At 36.4% G+C, this 24,888-nt stretch overlaps 3 protein-coding genes across 3 annotated transcripts; 2 read left to right on the top strand and 1 right to left on the bottom strand.

The window, feature by feature from the left end:
• Nucleotides 1-156: 156 nt before the first annotated feature.
• Nucleotides 157-6,762, top strand: BDBG_06020 (LEM3/CDC50 family protein). Its single transcript, XM_002622794.2, has 7 exons — nucleotides 157-765; nucleotides 885-921; nucleotides 1,053-1,149; nucleotides 1,244-1,991; nucleotides 2,081-2,243; nucleotides 2,356-5,008; nucleotides 5,074-6,762. Exons 1-6 carry the CDS (start codon nucleotides 681-683, stop codon nucleotides 2,450-2,452), a joined length of 1,227 nt encoding a protein of 408 aa, XP_002622840.1. The 5' UTR covers nucleotides 157-680; the 3' UTR covers nucleotides 2,453-5,008; nucleotides 5,074-6,762.
• On the bottom strand, nucleotides 2,958-7,237 carry BDBG_06021 (FACT complex subunit spt16). Its single transcript, XM_002622795.2, has 7 exons — nucleotides 6,846-7,237; nucleotides 6,681-6,765; nucleotides 6,484-6,605; nucleotides 6,263-6,418; nucleotides 4,774-6,205; nucleotides 4,111-4,709; nucleotides 2,958-4,040 (listed from the first exon to the last, which is right to left on the bottom strand). Exons 1-7 carry the CDS (start codon nucleotides 7,023-7,025, stop codon nucleotides 3,543-3,545), a joined length of 3,072 nt encoding a protein of 1,023 aa, XP_002622841.1. The 5' UTR covers nucleotides 7,026-7,237; the 3' UTR covers nucleotides 2,958-3,542.
• Nucleotides 7,238-7,572: 335 nt separating this feature from the next.
• On the top strand, nucleotides 7,573-9,104 carry BDBG_06022 (mitochondrial carrier protein; the record flags this gene model as incomplete). Its single annotated transcript, XM_002622796.2, has 4 exons — nucleotides 7,573-7,781; nucleotides 7,847-7,853; nucleotides 7,992-8,140; nucleotides 8,240-9,104. The coding sequence occupies 4 exons, from the start codon at nucleotides 7,573-7,575 to the stop codon at nucleotides 9,102-9,104; spliced, it is 1,230 nt and encodes a 409-aa protein (XP_002622842.1).
• Nucleotides 9,105-24,888: the final 15,784 nt, after the last annotated feature.

Below are 24,888 nucleotides of genomic sequence, written 5' to 3' on the forward strand. Positions count from 1 at the left end.
GAGTCTTTTCTTTGTTGGAACTGAAAATCATTTTTAGAGTTGATAGTTAGTTATGTTGGTTTGGCACCTTTCCGCCTGGCGCTAAATATAGAATGAGGCACAACATCAAAGTTCAAATGCATGAAGCGAGGGAAATTAATTGCACAGCCATCAGAGTGATTTAGACAGGCCCCTTTTGGTTTTTCCCTCTCTAGAACAATTACATCGCGTTTCTTAGCCATCGCCTTAGGGGAATAATAAAGTCAATTGCGTCCTTTTCCACCTGGAGTGTAGGGAGTACGGAGTAGATGTATGTAGATGTACGGAGTAGAAGTCCGTTGATTGGGGCTTGGTGGATGAATAAGCAGGCCGGTCAATCTCTGGCGATTCCATCAGCCACTTTCCCGTACCATACGCAAGCTGAACATCAGCCCAACCTTCCACGAACGACTTGTTCTCGTCTCTGCTACTAAGCTTTCTACCACCACAAACAAAACACCAAGGATTGCAGCCTAACACAGAGGACAAAGGAAAGGGGAGGAAGAACGACAAGACATCTACATACAGATACCTGACAAGCTCCCAGAGGGACTTGGCCTGACCACCCACCCACCCTTCGACACCACCCTCCAGGGACTACTAGGCCCCCTCAAATTCTGCCCTTTGAGCCGCAGGTCTACGTCGTCGCCATTCGCGCCGTCATGGCATCAGAACCGGATTCTGTAGACGAACAGGATCCTCGCAATGCTGGAGATGAAAAGAAACAAAAGAGCCGGAGACCAGCCAGTGCGCATAATCCCTACTTCTCTACTTGGCTTCCTACATGCCAGCGTGTTTGTTCATATGGAGGTTGTTGCGGACAACGTTCAGCTGACAAAATGATATTGCGGCGACGACTCTTTTAGACACGGCATTCCGGCAACAACGCTTGAAGGCCTGGCAGTAAGTACCTATTTTACAACTCTGTTGTTAAGGACTATTACGCTTTTCTTCTTTATTTTTATTTTTATTTTTATTTTTATTTTTCTTTGGCGGTCATGGGCCATATATCGCTGACGCGGCTTTTGCGACAGGCCTATCCTAACTCCGAAAACTGTTCTTCCGTTATTCTTCATTGTCGGAGTTATATTTGCGCCGATCGGAGGTCTACTGATATGGGCTAGTTCTACTGTACGCAATACATCCCTGTGTTCTTGTGTGGTTTGGGGAAGGCTTTGTCCGGGCCAGTGACCGATTGCTTGCTGATGCGGCTCTTCCGGGATAGGTACAAGAGGTGGTTATTGATTACACGAATTGCGCGGCCGAAGCTCCACTTGACAAACCCGAGCCTATGAACGAAGGGAGATACAGCTCGTCATTCCGGTCCCGAGAGATTGATACCCCATCTTGGAAGCGTGAGGAAAATGTGAACAGAACCTTCCCCGGTGGCGTATCCGTGAACTCAACCGTATGCTCGCTGTATTTTGAAATCCCGAATGATATCGGGCCATCGGTATTCCTCTATTACCGCCTCACCAACTTTTACCAAAACCACCGGCGATATGTTAAATCGCTGGACCTAGAACAACTCAAGGGCAAGGCTCTCCCCAATAGCACGATAGAAGGGAGTCCCTGTGACCCTCTCAGGATTGACCCGGAAACTAAAAAGGCATATTATCCCTGTGGCCTCATTGCGAACTCGGTTTTCAATGACAGTTTCTCTTCCCCTGCCCTCCTAGGAACGTCGGACACACCATTCTATGAAATGACCAACAAGGGCATTTCATGGAGTAGCGACAAGCAATTATTCGGGAAGACTGAATACAAACCCGATCAGATCTGTCCTCCTCCCAACTGGAAGGAGCGATACCCCAATGGCTACTCCGATGAGACTCCTCCGCCAGATTTGCACGAGTACGAAGAACTCCAGGTGTGGATGCGAACGGCAGGCCTGCCGACTTTTAGCAAACTGGCGAGACGAAATGACAAAGACATTATGAGGGCTGGCGATTATCGAATTGACATTGATGACTGTACGGTTCCTTCGTCCTCAACCGCCGTTTTCTACTCCTCTCTTACTCCGTTTATGTACCCCTTGGCTAACAGACATTTTCACAATCAGATTTCCCAGTCCACCGCTACGGAGGGACGAAGTCTATTGTGATATCCACAAATACCGTGATGGGTGGTAAGAATCCATTCATGGGAATTGCATACGTAGTCGTGGGTGGGATTTGCATCGTTCTCGGCGCCTTGTTTACACTGGCACATCTAGTTAAGCCACGGTTCGTCCTTCCGCTCCCTCGCCTGTCTTGTTTTTTTTTCTACCCGGCCAATAATCCAAGCACCATCTACCAAAATCGCGTTCGGCTAATCCAACCTACTTAAATCAAATAGGAAACTCGGTGACCACACGTATCTGACGTGGAATAACGAACAGCCGAGTACAGCCACCGCGACCGGTCGTGAAAACCGATTCGGTGGCAGGTCATGATTCATTACTTGTAGAAAATTGATTTCCGCTTTTTTCCCCATTTGTTATCAACGATTTCTTTGCAGTTCCTACTCTGTTCATTGTGAGGGAGTGATTGTCATTAGGGATTTGGGTCTGGCGTTATTTTTCTTTCCTGTTGAAAAACCACCCCCCCACCCCCCATTTTTCTTTCCTCATTCCCCTTAAACTCCCTTTTTTTCTCTTCGTTTCCTTGCCATTATACATTACATCTTTGGGACGATAGCTGAAAAGAGCTCCCATTTTTTCTCCCATCTTATATTTATACATGTTTAGGCTACTCGCTTGTATATTCTATCTTGTTTTCTGGCGTTTTCTTGGATCCTCCTTTCCTCCTTTTCTCCTTTCCTGCTTTATCTGATGTCGCAATTTGATTTCGAAACTATTTCTATATATTTCTTTTCTTTTGCTTTTCTTTTCTTCTCCATTAATCCAATGGAGGCAGTACAAGTTGAACACCCCACCAAGGTGTTTTCGCAAATATTATCCAGCACCCATTGCAACTATTTCGATGGCCTAGTAGGATTCTTTCAAATAGTTAGCGGAATGGAAGTATACTACTTTCTTCTACGTGTCTGAGTTTACTATATGGGCCGCGAACCCCCCTCATATCATATTGGAGACGTTATGTTCCATCAACCGTAGATATGCGTACGAAGGAAGTTGCTTAACAGGGGCAGATAGATATCATTGCGACCTTAATGGTTTCCGTCTTGGGGTTGACTTTATTCGAGATCAGCCGAGCATACTAGTTTGCCTGGTAGAGAGCCATTTCTACGGAGTACTCTGTGGATAAACAACTATTATGATGGCCCCGCGTTTTACTGTGGCGAACGAGCAAAAGAAGATAGTGAGTTTTGTAGAAGAGAAAGAAGAAATTGACCGCCAATAATTATGAACACCCCGTTTGATCATATCTTCGTTTCCCGCCACCCGCCTCCCATATTATTATTTTCGAAAAAAAAAAAAAAAAAAAAAGTCCGCATTTCGCAGAGATGATCCACGCAATAAATATTCATACTTCATGCTGCCCACTAAACAAAACAGATAATTCGGACTGAAAATATTTAATTTACCGTTTCCGTTTTTTGCCCTTGTCACTATCATCGAGCCCGCTTTCACGATCTTTCTTCTTCGCCTGCCTCTCAAGCTCATCCCAGTCTTCACCCGCGCTCTCATCCTCATCACCGCTAAACGCTTCGTCGCTGGCCTCTGCACTAGCCTCATCGTCAAATTCACTATCATCTTCAGAGCTCTCATCAGAAGCTGCGAGTTCGGAGTCTGACATCTCGAAGGCAGACTCCTCTTCCTCCTCTTCCTCTTCCGAGTCGGACTCCTGGCCCAAGAAGGCCCAGCCACCATCAACGAAGAAGCCGTGCGGATCACTAGTGACTGTCTTCATAATGGCGCCCCAGTTGAGGTTGAGGGGGCCTTCAGAAAACGCAATGTCGACCGAGTCAAGCCAGTCTTTGACACCCTCTAGTGACTCGACGGGGATAGTATTGATATGAACCGGGGGTCGGTGGAAGTCTTTGAAAACAAACACCATATCGAAGTTTTTGAGGCCAAACTGGTTTTCGCGAACGTCCTGTTAGCCCCGTAAAAATTCCCAAGACACAAATATGGGAAGAACAACATACCTGGACACGCTCCAAATGGGCAACCTCAATTTCACTCAACGTCACCACTAGGAACGGAGGCTCTGTCAATTGAACAATAGCATCCGTGGTGGGCTGGATGAGCACATTAGAGCGGTTAGGGACACCGTTGAAACCGATTTCTCGGAAGGGAACATCAACGTCAACCCCCTCATCTCTGCCAGCATCGGAGATCTTCTCGGCAAACGCTTTGAATTCTCGGTCCAACGCAAGTCGACGGCGTCTTTCTTCTTGCTCAGCTTCGAATTCCTCTTCGTCTCCATAACGGTGCTTCCGTCTGCGATTCCCTGTTTCATCAAACTGCATTTCCGTAGCTTCCCGATAGAACTGGATGTCCTTGGTCTTCCGTTTACCAATCATGATAGGAGTTTTTAGGTGGACATGAATGATAACAATCATTTCGTGTGCACAGGGCTGGAAAAATAAATGTTTGACATTGCTGAATAAAACATCAACATGCTCACTCCGTAGTGGCGACTGATATCGGAGACCGTTCTGGTGGATTTCAACTTCTCCTGGTACTCTTTTTCCATCCAGCGGTGGTCGAAGATACACATCAGGAAGCTTTGCAGGTCGACGATCTGGAATATATCTTTTGTTAGTAAAATCCAAAACAGCAGACAGACAAACAGGAGTTTATCATACTTCTAATTTCAATAAGCTTGTCCTGCTCAACGACATCTTCCATCTCCTTCTTTTCTTGTTCGCGCCTGAGAGCATTTTTCCGAAGCTCAGTAATATCTTGCGCAACTTGCGCAAGTCTGTCATTGTCCTTCGATCTTAATGTCAAATTCCTCACGAAATGCGCGGATGGATCTTCGAACGGCTGGTCATCTTTCCTACCTACACCTTGTCCAGGAGACAGGAAGTTGATACGTAGGTATGCGTATTCCCCTTCATCGCTTTTGCTCGCATTTTTTATGGTGTTGATGTGGAACGGAACAGGCCGACCCATAATAGGAACGATCACGGTTGAGGCTTTGTGATCAACGTACACCGTCAAGTCTTTAACTCTAATGGGAAGCTGGTTGTCTCGCTTGTAGGATTCAAAACGTTTGAACTTTTTCTGTAATGTCCCATTCTGATCGCCTGTGGTTCCAGCAAAACGTTCTAAGCCTTCTTTGAGTTTCTTTGCAGCCAACTCCTTTTGGTGTTCACGTCGACGGGCTTCTGCGCCTTCGTTAATCTGCGTTGGTCGTTCAGCTCTCAATTTAGACTTTGTGATATTTTTACTGGCGATGGCACTAGACTTTGCAGTTTCGCTTTTGACTTTTGGCTTCTCAGTCTCTTCTTCGTCACCAAAATAAAAAGAGACAGAGTCCATGTCAACTCCCGCATCTTTCGTAAAGATATGGGGCCCACTTTCGCCAACACGAACAGTGTCCGTGATAATCATGGAATAAGTTTCGTTCTTCTTGTCCTTCGGATCTGGGTCTTGAATGTCAGTAAAGCCGATCATGACACAGAGGGTCATTCCGCTCTTAAGTACTTTGTTGTTTTTGCCGTTAAGAATCATATTGGAATCTCGCAATTCTATTCCAATTCCGGCGCCGATATTCTTAAGGAAGTGCTTCTCCAGCTCCGGTTTCTTGGCTTTTATCATTCCAAGCGCTTTATTATACAGGTCCTTGGCCACAGCCCCATCACGGATGTCTTTCATGACAGCTTCTTGGATGCTTAACAAGAACGCGTAGTTGGTCTCTTGAGATTTGCTAGGGTCGACCAAAAACGTCCGTGCGATTACGGAACTGTAAGTCTTGTAGCGAATACCAAATCCAGCGATGATAATACCGGTATGGAGGTTGTTGGCGTCGGGAACGGCGGTAAATCGAAGATCGTAGCTGCCACCACTTTGGATAATGGGGCCATAAGCCCAGTCGATTTGTTGTGGATCAAACTCGGCGGGCAGTTTAGCAAGCTTCTTAAAGAACTTTGCATCATCAATTTTCGCATCCACTCTGTTTGCCAGGTCCCTATGAGATATCTTTTTCTCCTCGTCGAGAAGCTGGGACATTTCGTCCACAAAGTATTCCGACATGAGACCGCTACAGGCACGGGAGGCATTTCGCATCGAGATCTATTAACCTAGTCAGGACGGGTTCTACGTGAAGATACAGAGAAGTAAACTTCTTACCAGTTCCTCCGGGCCCTTAACAGCGAACGCAACGGATGACAGAGCAGGCGCAATATCGACCTCCTCTACCTCTTTCGATATTTCGCCAAACACCCGCTTCCACTCCTCCGCGAACGGACCGGAGGACGTATCTTTGGGTAGGGTGCCCACTTTCTTCTATAGATTTGCGTATGGGTTAGGCCAGATCAGTTGGTTATCAAGGGGAAGAAATGACAACCTACCCCGGCGCTTTTTATGACATCCAGACATTTCTCGAAAACCTTCGTTCTCTGTTCGGCATCTTTGGTGGTGACGAGGATTTCAACTGGTATCTTTCCACCCTTTAGATGTTCAAGATGTTTTGCTATAATACATGCAAGTTAGCACTAAAGTAATTGATCCTATATAAGAGGGGTGGGAGGCGTTGGTATGATGTTACCTTTCTTTGTGGTTGTTACCACATACATGGCCTCAGTTGTGAAAACGAATAGAGTCGCCGGGAACTCATAACCCAGCAGCCAGAACTAAACAGTAGGATAAAACCGATTAAACGAAGGTCTAAAACGAGAGCGTTAATGCCAACAGCATGGGACATCAAACTTACGTGCATAGCATTATTTTTCTGAAAGGAATTTGCCTCCTCTGTTCTTCCCATAAGGATCACAATCGAACCAGCGCCCCCAAACACAGGATTCGACGATCGCTTGTCTGCTCTCCATGCTGAATAGAAGCTAGAGAGGCGATTGAAAAACGTCGCTTTGTCAATTTTTATCTCTTCCGCCATCTTTGGCAAAAAGATCTTCTAGGGCCAGGAAGGGAGTTATTGAGGAGGACTGTGAGCTTCAATAGGTGGAAAATTACTGAGCTACCACATGGAAACGAGAAGAGCAACAAGTCGCAAGGAACACTTGGAAGCGGAAAAAGGTGCTGGAGGATGTAAGAGTGAAGTCGAGGGAGTTGACGATTGACAGAAGAAATCTTGCGAGACGGCTGCTGTCTTGCGGCGTTTGACGTGACGCTGGGAGAACGCGTTTGTGCTTAGCCCAATTGAGTTTAGCGTATATCTTGACTTAAATGGAATGTTTTCTTTGTTTGCACTTCGGCGCATTTTACTCGTGAGATATTACATACATTGGCTGGTATTTTGGCCTGTTGACAGCTCATTTGTTAATATTCTCCACTCTCTCGTTAATCTTTGCGATCATGATATTTCTCTAGGAACGACACGGCTCTAGTTTCATCGCCCCAGGAAGTCAATCTTCTCTGTACAGGGCCTCGAGTAAACCCCATCCCATGGAGCCATCGCCCGCAATCACTTCAGTCACGGAACTATGTCCATCGCTTCTGTTGACCCCTCTAATACCAGCTTTGATGAAATCCCCTCGACCGACTTAGATTCCTCGGAGGATGGAGCGCGCAGGAAACCTCGAACAAATGCCGCTACAGGCGCATCCGCGGCGGGTGTTCGTGCCCTGAGCGCGCAGGCTGTAGCCTTCTATTTCAGAGCCCCTGCCAAAGCGTTTTTTCGCACACGAGTGGAGTAGGTGTTCTACTTGTATTTATCATGTTGTATTCAGGATGGCTGTTGACGATCTACTTCCGTAGCTATATGGTACGAAATCTCCTAGTTTTAGTTAACTACCTGCCTAGGTGACTACCCAGGTAGATGTCTGCTTAGCACCTCCCTGCATAGATTTGCTTGCACCGGCCAGAGTCACAGCCAGGCTGATTGGTAGACGGATATCCCTAGGCTCTAGCCAAAGCTATCAACCCGCGAGTCGCGGAGGGCGGCTGGTCATGGCATACGACGACTCCAGGTCTCCTTGCCCACGCCGTCCGCACATATGGCTGGCGTTTCCTTCCAGACCAAGTCCTCCCGCCGCTCATGGGAAATGTTGTGTATGTCATCACGTCCCGCCAAATCCTATTTTAAACAGTTAAATTTCTTTGCTGCGGGATATGATATTTCTGACCCATTGGCACTATTCTTTGCAACAGGGTTGGGGCAGTTCTATATACTTCATATCTCCAAATATTAAGCGGACTCCATGAGCCTACATTACAAGCGACCAAGCGCATTTACCCACCTCCAGCTCCGAGTTTGACGTTCACGGCCGGTTTTGCCGCGGGAGGAATACAATCCATCATTGCAGCCCCATTAGATGCGCTCCAGGTGCGATTTAGCACCAACGATATGATGAAGGGCCAGTATAGGAACGTATGGCAATACGGAAAGCACAAACTTCATGAAATAGGCATCCGGGGCATCTTTTCTGGCTGGGGTCTGTCATTCCTCAAGGACTCCTTCGGTTCTGCTCTCTTCTTTGGCATGTTCGAAACGATCAAGTCGCAAGGATACTATACCTTTGTTAGATATTATTACGGCTCCCTTCAGCCGCACCGGGTCGAGAAACTGTCTGTGTCAACAGCAGGCATTTCATCTGGAGATATCCCCACGATCCGACCGCACTATGGTCTAGAACCGTGTTTCCTGATGTTAGCCGGCCTTACGGCGTCCCTGGTGCAGCAGTTTGTGCATCATCCTCTCACTCTGGTGCAGGCGGTCTACTACGAGAGGTTGGAGCACATCGATGCGATGGCCAAGTTGGATCACTCGGGAAGAAAGATGATGAAGCATCACTATGAAGCGTACTTGGAACTGTTTATGCGATGTCAGAGGCGGGCGTTACGAGCGGGCGGCTGGCGCCCGTGGCTTTTTGGGGGCTTCTTTGGGAATGCTCTCCGCCAGGTGCCAAGCACTAGCGCCGGTCTTATCATTTTTGAGCTGGTGCGGCGTAAATATGGGGTAGATGCGGAGGTGGTGCATATTCAGCAGGACGGGTATGATATCATTTTGAGGTGATGATCGTTTCTGCGGGGTTTGGATGTCCCTTTCTTTTATTTTTTGTATTTTTTTGGATGTTGGATTTCTAAATGCTTGGGGCAACGAATCTTTTTTGTCGGGGTTTTGTTTTAGAATATATACCACAGGTAGACTATTGTTTTCTTTGGGCGTCTTGGTTTTGTTGCTATATAGATAGGAGTGTTTTACTAGACAATAACCACCAAGATATACATAAATAAACGTACGCCCAGCCAGTGTCCAGATTCATCCATTCATGTCTGTGTACGGATGATTGCTTCGAAGAAAAGAATAATGACGTATTGTCTGTCCCCTGACCCAGTCAGCCACCGTCTGTTCTGACAAGCGATGGGTGGGACACCATCGCGTATCATGTCCATATGGGAAGAACGTAGGGTTAATTTACGGTGATTACACCGTGGATCCACCATTCCACCCGTGTCACGTGTCGCCGATCGTAACACATGTTCCACCATTATATTCAGTGACACATCACTGAATATTAAACATCAAGATGGCATTGAGACAGTGCAGAACTTCCTAACATCATCATAACACTACTCAGTAACTGTGTAATTGGCAGATATCATCATCAGAATACTACTAAGATACTATGAGACACTGTATACTGTTCTGTCAGTGAAATCAATACTATTAAGCTAGTTATCTATTACTTAGTACAACTGCTGCTATTCATCAACTATCTATTCTATTTAAAGAAATAAGACATCTCAATTGCAATGCAAATATCTTGTTGTCTGAGACTCATATATTAAATAATCATCATTTTTATCACTATTCTGTATCAGAATATTATACAATACTGTCTTTCAAATTATCAGTAGTTCAATAATAGTGTAATTGTCAGAATTCTCTTGTAAAATTAGCAGATTCAGTAGATAATCATACATAATATGATATAGAGAAATAAGTGTAAAGAAAATTCACTTAACTTCTCTCATTTCATGAATAAATATGATTGTAATTCAGTCAAGCTCTGTCTCTTAATATTGAATAATATTTTCTTTCATGAGAGAGATTCAGTGAATATAATTCCTAGTTTATATATTAATAAGTCAATAACTGATTGATTGATTGATTAATTAATTAATTGAATAGTGTAAGAGATCTACACTGAATAGATCAGTATAATATTGATAGGTCTTATATAACAAAGAGAAAAACATTAGAGAAGGAAAAGAAAGAGAAAGTGCAAGAATCAGTGATCAAAATGAATATTTATATATATATGTGATGATGTACACAGTGAGAGTTTGAGATGAAAGAATCTATACATGTTTATAACGGCTGAGGATCAGCAATCAAGAATGACTGAGAATTGAAGTGTACACATTCAAGAATGAAGCAGTTGAAATCTGTGAAGTGTAACAGAATAATCTATATAATTGATCAGACACAGTCTGTCACATTAACCTCTCTCTTTCAGAAGCAGTTTCTATCAGTCAAGAGTCACTGTTTCAGATAATATGAAACTCAGAGTTCAGATTAGTTAATTATAGCTGACTTATTTCACAAGATATTATCAGCTGCAGCTGCAGAGTCTCTTATTGAGAATATTCTCAATCTTTCACTCAAGCTTATTATCTTCTTCTATGATGTCTGGCAGCTGCTAGTTGAAAGTCAGTTGAGAAGAGAACAGATCAGTGACAGCATAGGAAAACAAGCTTATATGAAAGATATTATAAATCTCTGATAATGTATGAAGACAGTAGTTATAACTATCTAGAACTTCTATTACTTTATACTTGATATAATGATAATTCAGTGTATGAGATGAATATGTGATTTGTATATTCTTAAGATTTAATTATATCAAGTCTTCTATTTTATATTATTCAGTGAGATCTCAGTGAATATTAATTTAATTCTCTTGATCTTGTTTTATAGTTGTTATAAAGATCTCTGCTCAGTCACAGACATCTCAGAGCTTTATTACTATATTATCAGTGATCTGAATCAGACTGCAGAGATTCAGTATGAACTGTATAATCTCTAGAAGATTCAACATCTTTATGTGATAACTGTGTATAAGAAAGAACAGACTTATATCTGTTAAAATAACATCTCATTTATTGATAGTGATCTCTGTATGTAGAAGCAGATCATGTCAATCATCTTATAAGTAATTATAGAACTTATAAAGATAATTCTTTACAGTCTGAATTATCTATTCTAATGCATTATCAGTCTCAGAGTGATAGATAGTTAACAGATAATATATAATCTTGAGAACTTGACAGATTCTTATTCAAAGAGTACTTATAAATTGACAGTTCTAATTTAATACTATAGATCTCAGTAATTTATATATTTAATAGAACAGACTCTGTAGAAAAGCTTCAGTGACTTGTTCAGTATTTATCTTATTACAAGATTTTAATATTATATCTTTATTTAATCAATTTACAATGATCAGAATGTTTCTATAATTCTTACTCTTAGATAGATTAATAGTGAAGTTAATTACTACATCTTATCAGATTCTATTAGAGATATTAAGTGATTTTAATAGATCTTTTCTATAATTCTTTTATAAGATAATGAAAGAACAGTGATTGCAGTTTTAAACAAAGTATCTGATACTGTTTAATATCTCAGATCAGTAGAACTCTTGAAAGATTATTCTATACAGTTATTCACAGTCTGAATAATCAGTTATATGCAAATCATACATCTCTTACATTATTCAGATGTGTAAGAGTTTGAAGTGAGAAACTTAATATTATTTATAAAATCATAGAGTGTTATTGTTATTAATTGAATATTCTGAGATATCAGTTCTTATATATAGTTCTAAGAGAAATCAGAGTGCTTCTTAATATACTACTTCAGTGAGAGTCTGAAGAAGTTTATCAGTCTGAGCTGCTGTATATCACAGTTCATTCAGTGTAGTAAAAGTGAAGATATCAATATCAGTGTCAGTTCAGAGAGAGAGTGTTCTAATTAAAGAAGTATATATAGTGTTATAAGTTATTCTATTTTGATTAATTAATATCTTCAGATCTAAGAGCTAATGCTCTCAGTTCATTCAGTGCATATCTGTCATATTAAACAGTATATCTTATTCTCATTACAAGAGAGTGTCTGTCATTGAGTTCTGACTGCTGAGACAGTAGTGTATTGTAAAATAAAAGCAGCTTAGAAATTCAGATTATCACATCTGTTATTTAATAAGTTTATAAGTGATTGTAAAGTACTTGAGATTCTTATAATCTGTGATTATCTCAAATTCAGAGATACTTCAGAGTTCAGAGTCTCATTCTTCTAGATAGTATATAATTGTAAGAAGTTTCTTATCATAGATCTTATAGTTGTATTCAGTGAGACTCAGTTTCTTAGATATGAAGATGTATAATTATAAGATATCTTTATCATCATATTATAATATAGCTTCTTCTATAATATAATCAGAGAAATCAGCTTCAACAACTGTTTCATAATCAGAATTAAATATCATAAGTAGAGAGATATTGATGAACATCTTCTTCATCTGTATAAATACAGCTTCAGTATCTGCTGACTATTGAAATACTGAGTTCTTCTTAGTAAGTTCTGTAAGTGATCTGATGATATCTGAGAAGTTTTATATAAATCATTGATAGAAGTTGATAAATCTGATGAAGCTTCATACATCTTTCACAGTGTATAAGACCTCTTATTCAAGAATAGCAGAGACCTTCTCAGAATTCATTTAAATTTCCTTGCCAGCTTCTATGATAAAGTCTAGATATTTTGTACTTTTAATCTCAAAATTATACTTGTCTATGTCTATCAGCAGTTCTGCTTCTTATAGTCATTATAATATCTTTTACACATGTTCTTGATATTCTTTCCTGAATTCATCAGTGAAGATGAGAATATCATCAAGATATACAGATATGAATTTATTAAGAAAATCTCAGAGTGCTCAGTTGATATACTTCTGAAATGTACTGAGAGTGTTAGTCAGTTTAAAGAGTGTGACTACTTATTCAAAGAGATTATATCATATTCAGAATGCTGTAAGTCACTCATCTTTTTCAGTAATACAGATCTTATGAAATGCAGTGATAACATCTAACTTTGTAAATTATTAAGCTTATTCAATATAAGCTAGAGTTTCATTGATAAGAGATAAAGAATAACAGTTCTTCTTCATTAATCTGTTCAATTCTTGATAATTCATGCAGAATCAGAGTTCTTCATCTAATTTCTTTGCAAAGAGAATAGAGACTGCAGTGAAAGAGTTGTTAATATGTATGAATTCTTTATTTAACAGATCATTGAGTGTCTTTCAAAGGAGAAGAAGTTCATCTCAGAATATATTATAAAGAGAACTCTATAATAATTCAGAGTTCTTACTATTCTTCTTTTCTAACTTGATACTGTGATTCACTTCTAGACCTTGTAAGAGAGGTGAGTTTATAGCATTATTATCTTATCAGAAGATATCTAGATATTCAAGATATTATTAAGAGAGTTTCATATAAAAATTTGTTATTATAACACAGAATAACTTTTCTAGAGTCTTTTTAATATCAGTCAGACTAGTAGAATAGATTGATACATGATTCTGCTATTAGTAATTCTTTCAGTGACTTCTTTTTCTGAGTATTTCATAGATATTGACAGAGATCTGTGTCAGATTCATAGTCTTGTAAATATCATTCTCATGAACTCTATTATTGTTAGAGAATATTAAACTCCTGTTTCAAGTGTTCAATAAGATATCTTATTCAGATAGTCAGATAAGTTCTAACATAAGATTATAATCAAGATTATCAACTTTATATGTATAGGCATCTTCATACTGATGTTCTCTGACATCTATGTTTAGTTTCATCATGTAATAGATGCAAACATCTTTTAAATTATTAAATTCTGCAAGAAGTCAGGATTTTAATAAGAAGATATGCTGAAGATTATGATGTCTTACAACTGAAGATTTAATCATTGCATAGTGACATAGATCACTGTCTATCATGACTTTCATATTATACATGTTATTAATCACAGTAGATATAAGAATTGCATTCATTGTTATTTTCTCTTTAAATTGTTATTATCTGACCTCTTCAAGCTCCTGTTTACAAATTTGAACAGAAGTTAATCTTTTCTCTGTTTTATCAGAGCATTCTCATAGTTATCTTCTGAATCTTCTTCTAATGTAATGTGGTTGACATGAACTGTCAGCATTGATCTTTCTTTTAAATAAGAAGGTATATAGACTGATCAGCAGTTGAAAGCAATGTGTTCTGATCAGTTACAGTTGATACACACTTCTCATTGACATCAATCAGCAACTTCTTCAGAAGTGATCTCAGGAACTCAAAAGCCTATTTGAACAGCAGAGACCCTTGCTTATATATAGATATTTAAGTCTACTCAATTCATGATATCTGCATCATTGTTATTCTTCAGTGCAGGTATATAAGTGACTGAGATGTAACATCTTCTGTCACTGTTCTGTATACTCTTAAGCTTGATAAGACAGTCATTCAATGTTTAGAGCTGTGTGCAGAAGTCTTCATAAGTTGAGTCTTTGTTTACACTTATAAGAGTCTGTAAGAGTTTGAAAGTTAATATCTTCTTAAGTATACTAATCTTCATTCAATTCTCTCAAGATTGATCACCTGCTTCTAAGATTTTGATGTCAAAGTCAGAAATGAATGTTGTAAGAGAAGTATTCCTCTGTCAGACACTCTGTAATCAATCTAACACTTTCTGTTGCATGGCAGTGTCTCAGAACAGAATATCAAGATGTTTGATAATATTATCAGATATTCATAACACTGATTCATATGCTTTTATTCATGAATAAAACTTCTGTTTCACACAATTCTTCAATTATTCATTGATATATCAACCTTGATTAATTAGTGAACTGATGATATCTTCATTCATACTCAGTTTCATAAGCACTTTTATTCTTTATAATGAGTAGAGAGTGAGATCAGAAGTATTAAAATATACAGAAGCATTTAAGCATTCTTTCAGTGCTTTTATATTTAATTCTGTAGGTATTGAAATTGTCTGTGCAGAGATTTCTTATTGAGATAATTGTTGAATTTCTTCATATTGACATTGTTAAGTTGCATGCATATCAGCTATTTATTGTTGTTGTAATTTTAATATTGCTCAGAGTCACTGTGACACTGCATCTATACTCATATTTAAGAGTTCTCTCATACTATTATTAGACATGATTATATCAATTGTCAGATGTGTGATATCTGTGAAATTATAATCATATAAATATCTCATATATCTGAAGTGTCAGAACTCTCAGATCTTTCACTGATATTCTCTTATAAGATCTTACTCTCTTTGTAAGATCTTGTTATGAGATCAGAGTGACTGACAAGCAAGCTTCTATCTGAGAACTCAGTGTTCACTTAACTGTTTAACTGTTTCTCTATTTATTATTATTATTATTATTATTATTCTTCAATTATAGATGTATGCAGTCAGAGACTATGACATCTACCTGAGAACTTTTAGTTCTCAGGGTTTTTTCTATGTCTGTAAAGTTAACTATTATACATTCATCAATTTCAGATATATAAAATCAGAAAATTTCAGCTCAGAATATAAAAACTGTTTACAAATTGCAGTGTTTTAACATCTTCTAATACTTTGAAATCATTTGACAATATCATGACAAAGGAAAAGAGAAAGAGAATACAGTCTTAAAAATAGACACATTAAATAGATAGATAGAAAGAAATTGAAAGAAAAAGATAAAGTAAAGAGAGCTACAGAATAAGATCTCTGCAGTTTACATCTTAAGCTATATACATATTTTAACACTCTATATAACTGACTGCTGTCTCTGTTCTCTCAGGCCTGCTTCAGAGGTTATCATTCTCTCTAAAGAGCTGCTGCTCAGCTAGCTCCTGTAACTAGCTTACTCATAAGTGAGATTCTCACTAAGAATAACATCAGAGCTACTCAATTCTAGTTAAGTCTCTAATCTTCCAGCTATCAATCTCAGCATTTCAGCCTATCAATTGACTGTCACAGTCTTGCTTACACTAACCACCTATTAAGGGCATCTAGGCCTCATCTCACCTAGGTTCTTGCTAGGCCCAGAGTGTTCTAATCAGATAGTTTTTAAATCTCATTCCCTGGAAGTGGGTGCCTAGAGTGAGGGGGATGAGGCCTGGCCAGTTAAGCTTGACAATGATTCACTATCCTGCGGGCATTCTAGACCTCAATCACTCTAGTACTGATCTAACTTGAAGCACCTGGGGGGCTGTTAATCCTAAGATCAGTGAGAATTAGCATCTGAGAACCCCTGAGATGAACATCTTAAGCTTGACAATGATTCACTATAGTGCATCCAGGGGCTCTTGGTACTGTTTTATGACTTAACAGTGGAAGCTGTGATTAAGATGGCCCTTACAGGGTTTGAACCTGCCCCCTCTTAGCATTCATTCCCCGGGGGGAAGGCCGCTAATTGGGGCTCCATGGTAGCATAGTTAACCACTACGCCACCGGGCCTGTTTCTCTATTTCTTACACATCATTACATGTTCAGATATCTCAATGAATAATCATTTCTAATAAGAAGACAATGCGTGAATAATCATTTCTAATAAGAAGACAATGAATGTTTTTCTAGTATAAGAGGCCTACACTGAATAGATCAGTATAATATTCATAGATCTTATATAACAAAGAGAAAAATGTTAGAGAAGGAAAAGAAAGAGAAAGTGCAAGAATCAGTGATTGAAGTGAATATTTATATGTATATATAATGATGTATGCAGTGAGAGTTCAGAGTGGAAGAATCTATATATGTTTATAGTAGCTGAGAATCAGTGATTGAGAATGGCTGAGAATCAGAGTATACATGTTCAAGAATAAAGTGATTGAAATCTGTGAAGTGTAACAGAATAATCTATATAATTGATCGGGCGCAGCCCGTCACAAATAGACATATTAAACTGAGAATGTTAACTTATTATAGAAAAGTATTAAACAGTGACCTGATTTCAAAACTGAGAACTTATTTCAATCAGTATTATAGAATTCTTATAGCTTATTGAGAAATAAATGAAGTAATTCAAGCTTGAAGAGATTTATAAATTATATACTGACTTTCTCTGATATCTTATTTAATAATAGATGATTAAAAATCTTTAGAGTAATATAATCTTTTATTAACTTTAACTTAATAGAGTAGTTCAGTAAATTATCATTCTTATCTTCAGCTTTTTCATTCATTCTTAACAGATTATTGAACAGTACTGAGTAAACTGTATATAAATCTTAAATCTTCTGCATCAGATATATATCAGAGCTGTCAAAGAAATCTCTTAATATTAGTTATAAAGTTTGATAAAAGCTCTTCTGTAAGAGCAGTATCTTTTTTATATCTTAATAATTTATTCACTGTATTAAATTCTTATAGTTCTGATACTTATTCTCTCTTATCAGAATATTACAGTTGTTGAATACTGTATATTCTTTAATCTGCTTAATATAGTGTAAATTAATATATATATTCAGCTGTCTCTTTATATACTATATAAGCTTTGCTTTTTTTATATAATTACTGATATATATGATGACAGTGCTTATAGTTGAAGCAGAGAATGACTGATAACTAACAACTGAATCAGCTTGAAATAACTTAAATATTACTGCTGCTCTGACTGCTGCTTTAATAAGAAATTATAGTTATCAGTGAGCTCTCAGTATAATTTGATGAATCACTTCAGAATTATTTTCTCTCAGTGATTAAGATATTAATAGACTATTACTTCTTATAATAGCTGTATATATCTAAATAATAAGATTAATAAGTGATTGATTTACTGCTGAAAATATCATAGAAATGATCTGCTTAATTACTGAACTGAGTCATTTCTCTCTAAGCTCACATTGCAAGATAAGAGATATAATAATTAAGACTTGAATATGCTTCTGAAGTTAATACTTCTTGAGATGAGTGATCAGTGACTGTAAACAATTTTAATCATAAGAAAAAGAAAATGTCTATAATATTTAAAAGTATTCTAACTGATTATGTGATGATAAGACAGAGTAAATCAGTAATAAGTATGAAATTTCTAATATTTCAGTGAACTCACTATGACATAGATCAGAAGAAAAAAAGAAGATCAAATTTAAACTTAAGTATATTTGAAAAAGAGACACTGTCTGTACTGTTATATTCTACTCTTAACACATTTGCTCTCTATGTGTGAAATTTGACAGGTCATTCAGTTTAGACTGAAGATATTGTATATGATAATGAAATTGACTGTTATTATATAGATTATAGTTCAGATTCAGCTGATTTTTATCATTAATAAAGCAGCTTCAGTATAATCTTCTTATAGTTAATTTTTTAATCTCTGTATTACTATTTTACTGCAGTATATCTTCAAGAAATGTAATATAAGATGCAATAACTCTCATCTTTTCTTTACTGATATTCATTATAACTTTCTTATAATTTAATGTAGATAAGTTATGTAACAACACAGTGACAGTGTAAGAAAAATTAGTGTTATAAAAATCAAAGATTAGAATAAAAATATTGTTTTATTTTAAATGCTCAACAGCACTTAGTGCAGAAATTATATAAAAACTTATCAAGCTTTAGTACATATTTTGATATAAATCAAATTCATCAATAAATAGTTAATATAACAGGGAAATAACTTTTATATCAGAGTAAAACATGCTTTTCAAAATGTCTCATTCATATGTAGCAATTTTTAACTCAGTCTGAATTGATAAAGATTTACAATATAATTATACTTCAACAGCTTCAGTCTTGATTCTTATAATCTGATGAAGAAAATACTGATCTTTATTCTTATATTTCACTGATAGATTGAAATCTGATTCAAATATTATATTTATATAAACATTAAGTTGATTCAGAATCTGAATAATTGAGATATATTTCATCTCATCTTTCATTGTGATTAATTCAAATGAGATAAATAGTGAATTTAAGAATGATAATCTTTGTACTATCTGAGAAGTATGATGAATAACTTCTTGAACTTTCAGAACTATTATATAAGATCTTATTCTCATGTCTGAATATCAGTGATCATGTTCAATAAAACACACTCTTTCAATATAAGATATATCATTCAATCTTAATTTGCAGTAGCATTTGAGATTCTCACACTGATACTGAATAAAATCAGAAGGAAAAAGAGGTTTATTTGTTAATAAATATTATACAAAGTTATCAGAATAATATTTGACAGAGCTTCTTTAACTGTGAGATTGTCATAACTCAGTGAGATTATTAACAAGTTTCATCATTTCTATATGCATCTGTCATCAGAAATTTGAGGATTTGAGAAGAGTAGATATTAATGAAATTGAATTTTGAAAGTAGAGCAATCTTATGAAGAATATAGTGAGATTTTTCTGAGCAGAACTCAGAGTTAGTATTTGCATTAATGACACTATCAGAATTAATGTTTTCTTGACTGATAAAATTGAAAATTATGCTCTGCATTACTTTTTCAGAGTTGATAGACCTTCAGAGAGCAGACTTATCAGTGATATATTCTTCAATAAATGCAGGATTTGCAGCAGTGATTGGTAGTTTTTTCAGAAAATATCTAACTCTTCAACTCAGAGTCTCATTATCAGAACAAATGAATTCATATTAAAGTTACTGTGTTTATAAGCTATATCAATTGCTGAATCAGAATCAACAAATTCATTGATAGAATAGAGAACAGTAGCAGTAATATCTTTAATAGCAGTATCTTTCATAGTAATATCTTCAGTGACTGACTTATCAGAATCTTCTTAATCATCATTTTCTGAGATATTTTCTGAGATATTCTTCTCAGTGTCTGCTTTCAAAAGCTACTCTATATACTTGATATTATCAGCAGCATTCTTGTTATATGACTCTATCTTTAGACAATGTTAGTTTTTATAATAATAAGACATTAAAAGTGATAAATGTACTGAGAATAGCAATGCTTCTTCATCAGAAACATCATTATCAGAGTCACTGTCAATGAAATCCTCTACTATTTCTTTGAAAAGAGAGCTCTGAGGTTGAAATTTCAATTGATTATTCCCAGAATCTTGTCTAGAGACAGATAGCAGATATTATTTCAGATTTTGATTAAATAGATATGACATTTTACTTTCTGATATGATTTGTAGAAACAAGTTGTATAGTTGAAAAGATATAAATAAAGTAAGTGAGTGATTTTTGAGATAAAATAAAGAGATGAGATTGAATTACTGAAAAGAAATATATTAATAAGAGCTGCAATCAGTGACAATCTACATCAATTTAATATTAATAATCAAACTACTTTCTTTATTTCAAAATTATATTCCTGCAATTTGTTGAAATTCATATCATAAATTTATCAGAGTTTTATCAAGATTCTGAAAATGAATATTGTCATGAATTCTGCTCTACTAGATCTCTCTGAACTCTCTCATCTGATAGGTTTAATGAGACAAATCACTGATTTCAAAAGAAATCCAATATTGATATATCTGAACATAGAATGAACATAATGACAGCAATGATGAATACCAGCCAGGTGAGAAGAAGTCAAACTTATCACTGATATTAAGCAATCTGTTAAAAAGGCATCACTGAACCCGGCATTCAGATGCAGAAATGTATAAGAAGAAAATTTGACTGACAGAGCAGTGTCTGTGTCTGAAGATAAAATGAATGTATTTTCTTTCTTTTAATAAAGATAATTTGAATTGAACAGTTGCAAGTGTGATAAAAATAAAGAATAAAATATCATATATCTTTTTATTCAGCAGAACAATGATGCTGAATGTGATTAAAACATGAAAGTTCTGAACTCTTAAAGAAATGAAGACAAGTAGTATTAGATTTTAGTAAATATATCAACTTTTCAGTGAAATATTAAAATTTTTTTAATCAACTTAGCTAATTATTTATTAATATAGAATTATATTCAATAAGAGAAGATAAAGAGCAGAGGAAGTTCAGCAGTAATTGAATTATATAACTGTTATAAAGAATCAATCATTTTTAAATACTTCTGTGATTCATTTACTGCTGAAAAGTTCTTTCTGATTTTTTACTGAGTGTGAGAAATCATTGACTTTGATCAATTCTCTGAGTGAGAATAATAATATATGAAATGTAAGTTGAATATTCATTAGTTAAAGATATTGAATTGAAAACTTCAGATTGAAAAACTAGAAACTGATTCTGAAAAATAGAGATATATATCAATCTTACAATTTAGATTAAAATATTTAATAATACTGATACAAATGAAAATTCTGCTGCAGCTATACTGTAATGATAAAATATTCTGATATTCTGAGATCTGATGAGCAATATTTCTGAATATCAGTAAATTATCAGAGATGACTTTGCTGAGACAATTCAGAATACTCTGACAGCAAAAAAGAGACATCTGATAAAAGATGTATAAGAGAAGATGTGAAAAAAGATCAAATTTTCAGAGACACTTTCAGTGAAAGACAGATTAGTGATGTAGAGATTTTCAATATAATCTATTTATATTTCAATATATTTAGTTTTCTATGAGTTTTATATATAAATTAGTTAATATATACTTTAATATATATAATTAGAATATATCTGTCTTGATATTCACTGAAGAAAGTTATCATATTCTCTATCTTGTAATTTATATAGTTATGACTGTGAAGAATTCACTGATTTCACTGTATCAGAAAATCTTGAATTCTGTAGATATATTTCTGACAGTGTATTAAACACTTATTTCTAGTTAATAGAAATGATTTTATATTCAAAATAGCTGTAATTCAATTAGTGATAGTCTATGCAGAAAGTATTAAGATATGAATGAAATCTGTCAGATATGCTGATTACACTCAGAAATGAAATATAAAAGTATTTACATTCATTGCATGATAATCTGCAAAGATGAATTAATAATATATATAAAGACTTATATTTTTCTTTTTCTTCTTTTCTTCTTTCTTCTTCTTATAATAATAATACACTGTAAAGATCATTCTCAGTTCACTCAGCTTATTCTGTTCTTCTTCATTTCTCAGTCTGATTAGTATTCTGCCAGTTGCAATAGAAAGCTTTTAATCAGAAAAGTTCTAATCAAGATATCTTATCTGTGTAGTATATTAAGAATATCAGCAATTCATTACATCAGTATCAATCACAGTAATAATAATAATAGCAGTAGTATCAATCACAGTAATAATAACAGCAGCAGTATCAATCATAGTAATAATAACAACAGCAGCAGTATCAAAATAATAAGTAATACTCTCAAGTGTACTCATATCATCACTGCAAAGACTTAAGAGAAGAAAGCAAGCAGCTGTCTGAATATTCTGATAAAACAGTCTAGTAAACTAACAATATATGAGTACTGTGTTAAGTATATTTTTTCTCATCATTTGAATGTCACTTATAATAAGATAAAGAGAAGCTCAAAGTCTTGTATAAATTACAATCATGAGAAAAAGAGATGCATAATTATCTCTGAAGAATTAAAAGAATAAGTTAATAGTCTGATCTGAACTCATGAATTTTATCATTCTTCATCAGATTAATTCAAGATAATAATAAAGAAGACTATATTGAAATCAGTAAAGAATCTCTCAAAATAAATCAAGAAAGTCAAGACTCAGTGACAGAAAGTAGAAGCTTAATGTATAAAAAGTATTAATATTGCTCTGAAAGCTCTGAATATCATAATCAGGACTGCTGAAAAGACAAAAATTGAGATTAAAAAGACAAAACTGAATATTGAAAAGACAAAGCTTGAGCTTAAAAAGAAGAAAGTTATCATTGAGAAGATTAAATTGAAAATTGAGAGAAGCAGGCTTGCAGTGCAGCATGAGATTTTAATGATAGTAAATTACTATATTAAAGCTCAAAAACAAGCAATAATGAATCTTACAAATGTCATGAATAATGTCAATTAAAATGTATTGAATATTACTGTCAAGATATGTGAAATATTGAAGTAATTCAAGAGATTCACTGATTACTGACAGAAGTGTGATGAGAAATCTGATAATAGTGACAATTCTCTTTCTATCTCTGTTATCAATACTGATACTGATACTGATACTGATACTTCTACTGCTGCTGCTGATCTTTTTCTCTCTCTCTTCTCTGATATTCTGACTCTGATTGATTCTCTGACTATGAGTAGTCTCAGAACTCTTGATATTCTCAGAGAAAAAGTAAGTTAGAATCAGTGAAATGATTCTCAGATTTATACAGAAGTTGATAATAATATAGATAAGTAAATACATCACTTCTGATTCTCTCTCTGAAATTCTCTCTCTTAAACAGTGAATGATCATTGACACTGATTCTTCAAAAACTTCAACATCAATTTACAAGTTCATAGAAATAAATAATGCTGATGTAAATATGACAGAAAATGATGATAATGAGAGAGAGATGATTCAGAGAATCTGAGAGAAATTAGATAGAGATATGACAGATTTTCAATAGAGAATGATTTCAGTGAATGAGATGTTTTTTAGAATTAGTGATTATGTAGATAGGAATCAGCAACATTGTTAATATAATGATAATTTTTTCCTGTTCATAACTTGTTTACAATGATTCCACAGCTTATTCATCATTATATTAAGATTTATGGTTCGGTGACGGTGTCGGCGACTGGCACGGCGGAACAACCATAACCCGGTTGTATAATAAGCCTACGTTTTTCCGGTAAGGGTACGGAGTACGAGCAGCTGATGATGGGCAACAACAACGGCGCAGGGATCTGCCTAGCACGCACGCTTCTTCCTAGCAAACGATGACCATTAATATTATTGATTGAACCAGCAACAACCGAATGCTTCGATGTCCATAGCCTATTTCACTATATCAGGAATAGTATCTCCCTACAGGCTATGAGCTAACGGCTATCTCTGGCTTTGTTGCTTGGGACGGTTAACAGTGCCCAGGTGCCAAGCACTGAGTCCCGTGACCCTTTTCCATCCAATTTTTGGACGTCCCCACAGATCGCCTACCGTTTAAGAGACTCCACAGGGACCATATTCTGGTGATCCATGGGCCCCAAGTCTGCTGGACATCAACTCCATATTTTATGCTAACTCCGCTGGATTTTGGGGGTTCGATGCTCTGTCTCAGCACGTACTACGTACATAATATCTGTGCAAGGTGCTGCCAGATTGAGGATTAAGTATGATGTCCGCACGAATGCCCCTCTTCTCTCCTCGGGCTGGGGGAACGATGTATGAGAAGATATAATAGTATTATGCTGTTGTTCAGTATGTTCCCGCTGAATGTGGGGGAGAAGCTTTGGATGGGACAATAAAGAGGGGACCATTGTATCTCTCCATAAAATAATAAACTGTGTGGTAGGGGATAGCGCTGAATAATTGAAGGTTGTGGGGTAGAAAGTTCATATTTTGTTGCTCTGTAGTCTGTATGATAGTCCGTAATAGTAACTTAGTATCTATTATAAAGGACTGCTGGGAGTGAGAGGAGTTGTGTCAATGGTGTTGGATGGAGGAAGTGGACTCGTTGTCCTCAACCTATTTTCATATACTCTATTCCTCGATTTTGATATCTACGCGCAGACGCTGAGCCACGTCCTCAGGCGAAAAAAAATATAAACCAAAAAAGAAAAAAAAAATACATACGAAGGAAAAAGAAATGCGCTGATTGGATAGTTTTAGGGTTGCGCCACTCCGAGGCTGCGTGGCCGTGTTGGTGGTTGGTGTGGAAATAATAATGTGCCTGTTTCCTGTATCACCGTAATAACAAATACACCCCTAGT

The sequence above is a fragment of the Blastomyces gilchristii genome, assembly GCF_000003855.2.
Source record: "Blastomyces gilchristii SLH14081 genomic scaffold supercont1.15, whole genome shotgun sequence".
Classification (NCBI taxonomy): Eukaryota; Fungi; Ascomycota; class Eurotiomycetes; order Onygenales; family Ajellomycetaceae; genus Blastomyces; species Blastomyces gilchristii.

What these genes read in the sequence shown, in the direction of transcription:
- BDBG_06021 (XM_002622795.2), bottom strand. Translation starts at nt 7,025, where the DNA reads ATGGCGGAAGAGATAAAAATTGACAAAGCGACGTTTTTCAATCGCCTC. An exon ending in GGTAACAACCACAAAGAAAG is followed by an intron (nt 6,606 to 6,680) that starts GTAACATCATAC and finishes CATGTATTATAG; the next exon opens with CAAAACATCTTGAACATCTA. An exon ending in TTAAGGGCCCGGAGGAACTG is followed by an intron (nt 6,206 to 6,262) that starts GTAAGAAGTTTA and finishes CTAGGTTAATAG; the next exon opens with ATCTCGATGCGAAATGCCTC.
- BDBG_06020 (XM_002622794.2), top strand. Translation starts at nt 681, where the DNA reads ATGGCATCAGAACCGGATTCTGTAGACGAACAGGATCCTCGCAATGCT. An exon ending in AAAGAGCCGGAGACCAGCCA is followed by an intron (nt 766 to 884) that starts GTGCGCATAATC and finishes CGACTCTTTTAG; the next exon opens with ACACGGCATTCCGGCAACAA. An exon ending in GCACATCTAGTTAAGCCACG is followed by an intron (nt 2,244 to 2,355) that starts GTTCGTCCTTCC and finishes TAAATCAAATAG; the next exon opens with GAAACTCGGTGACCACACGT.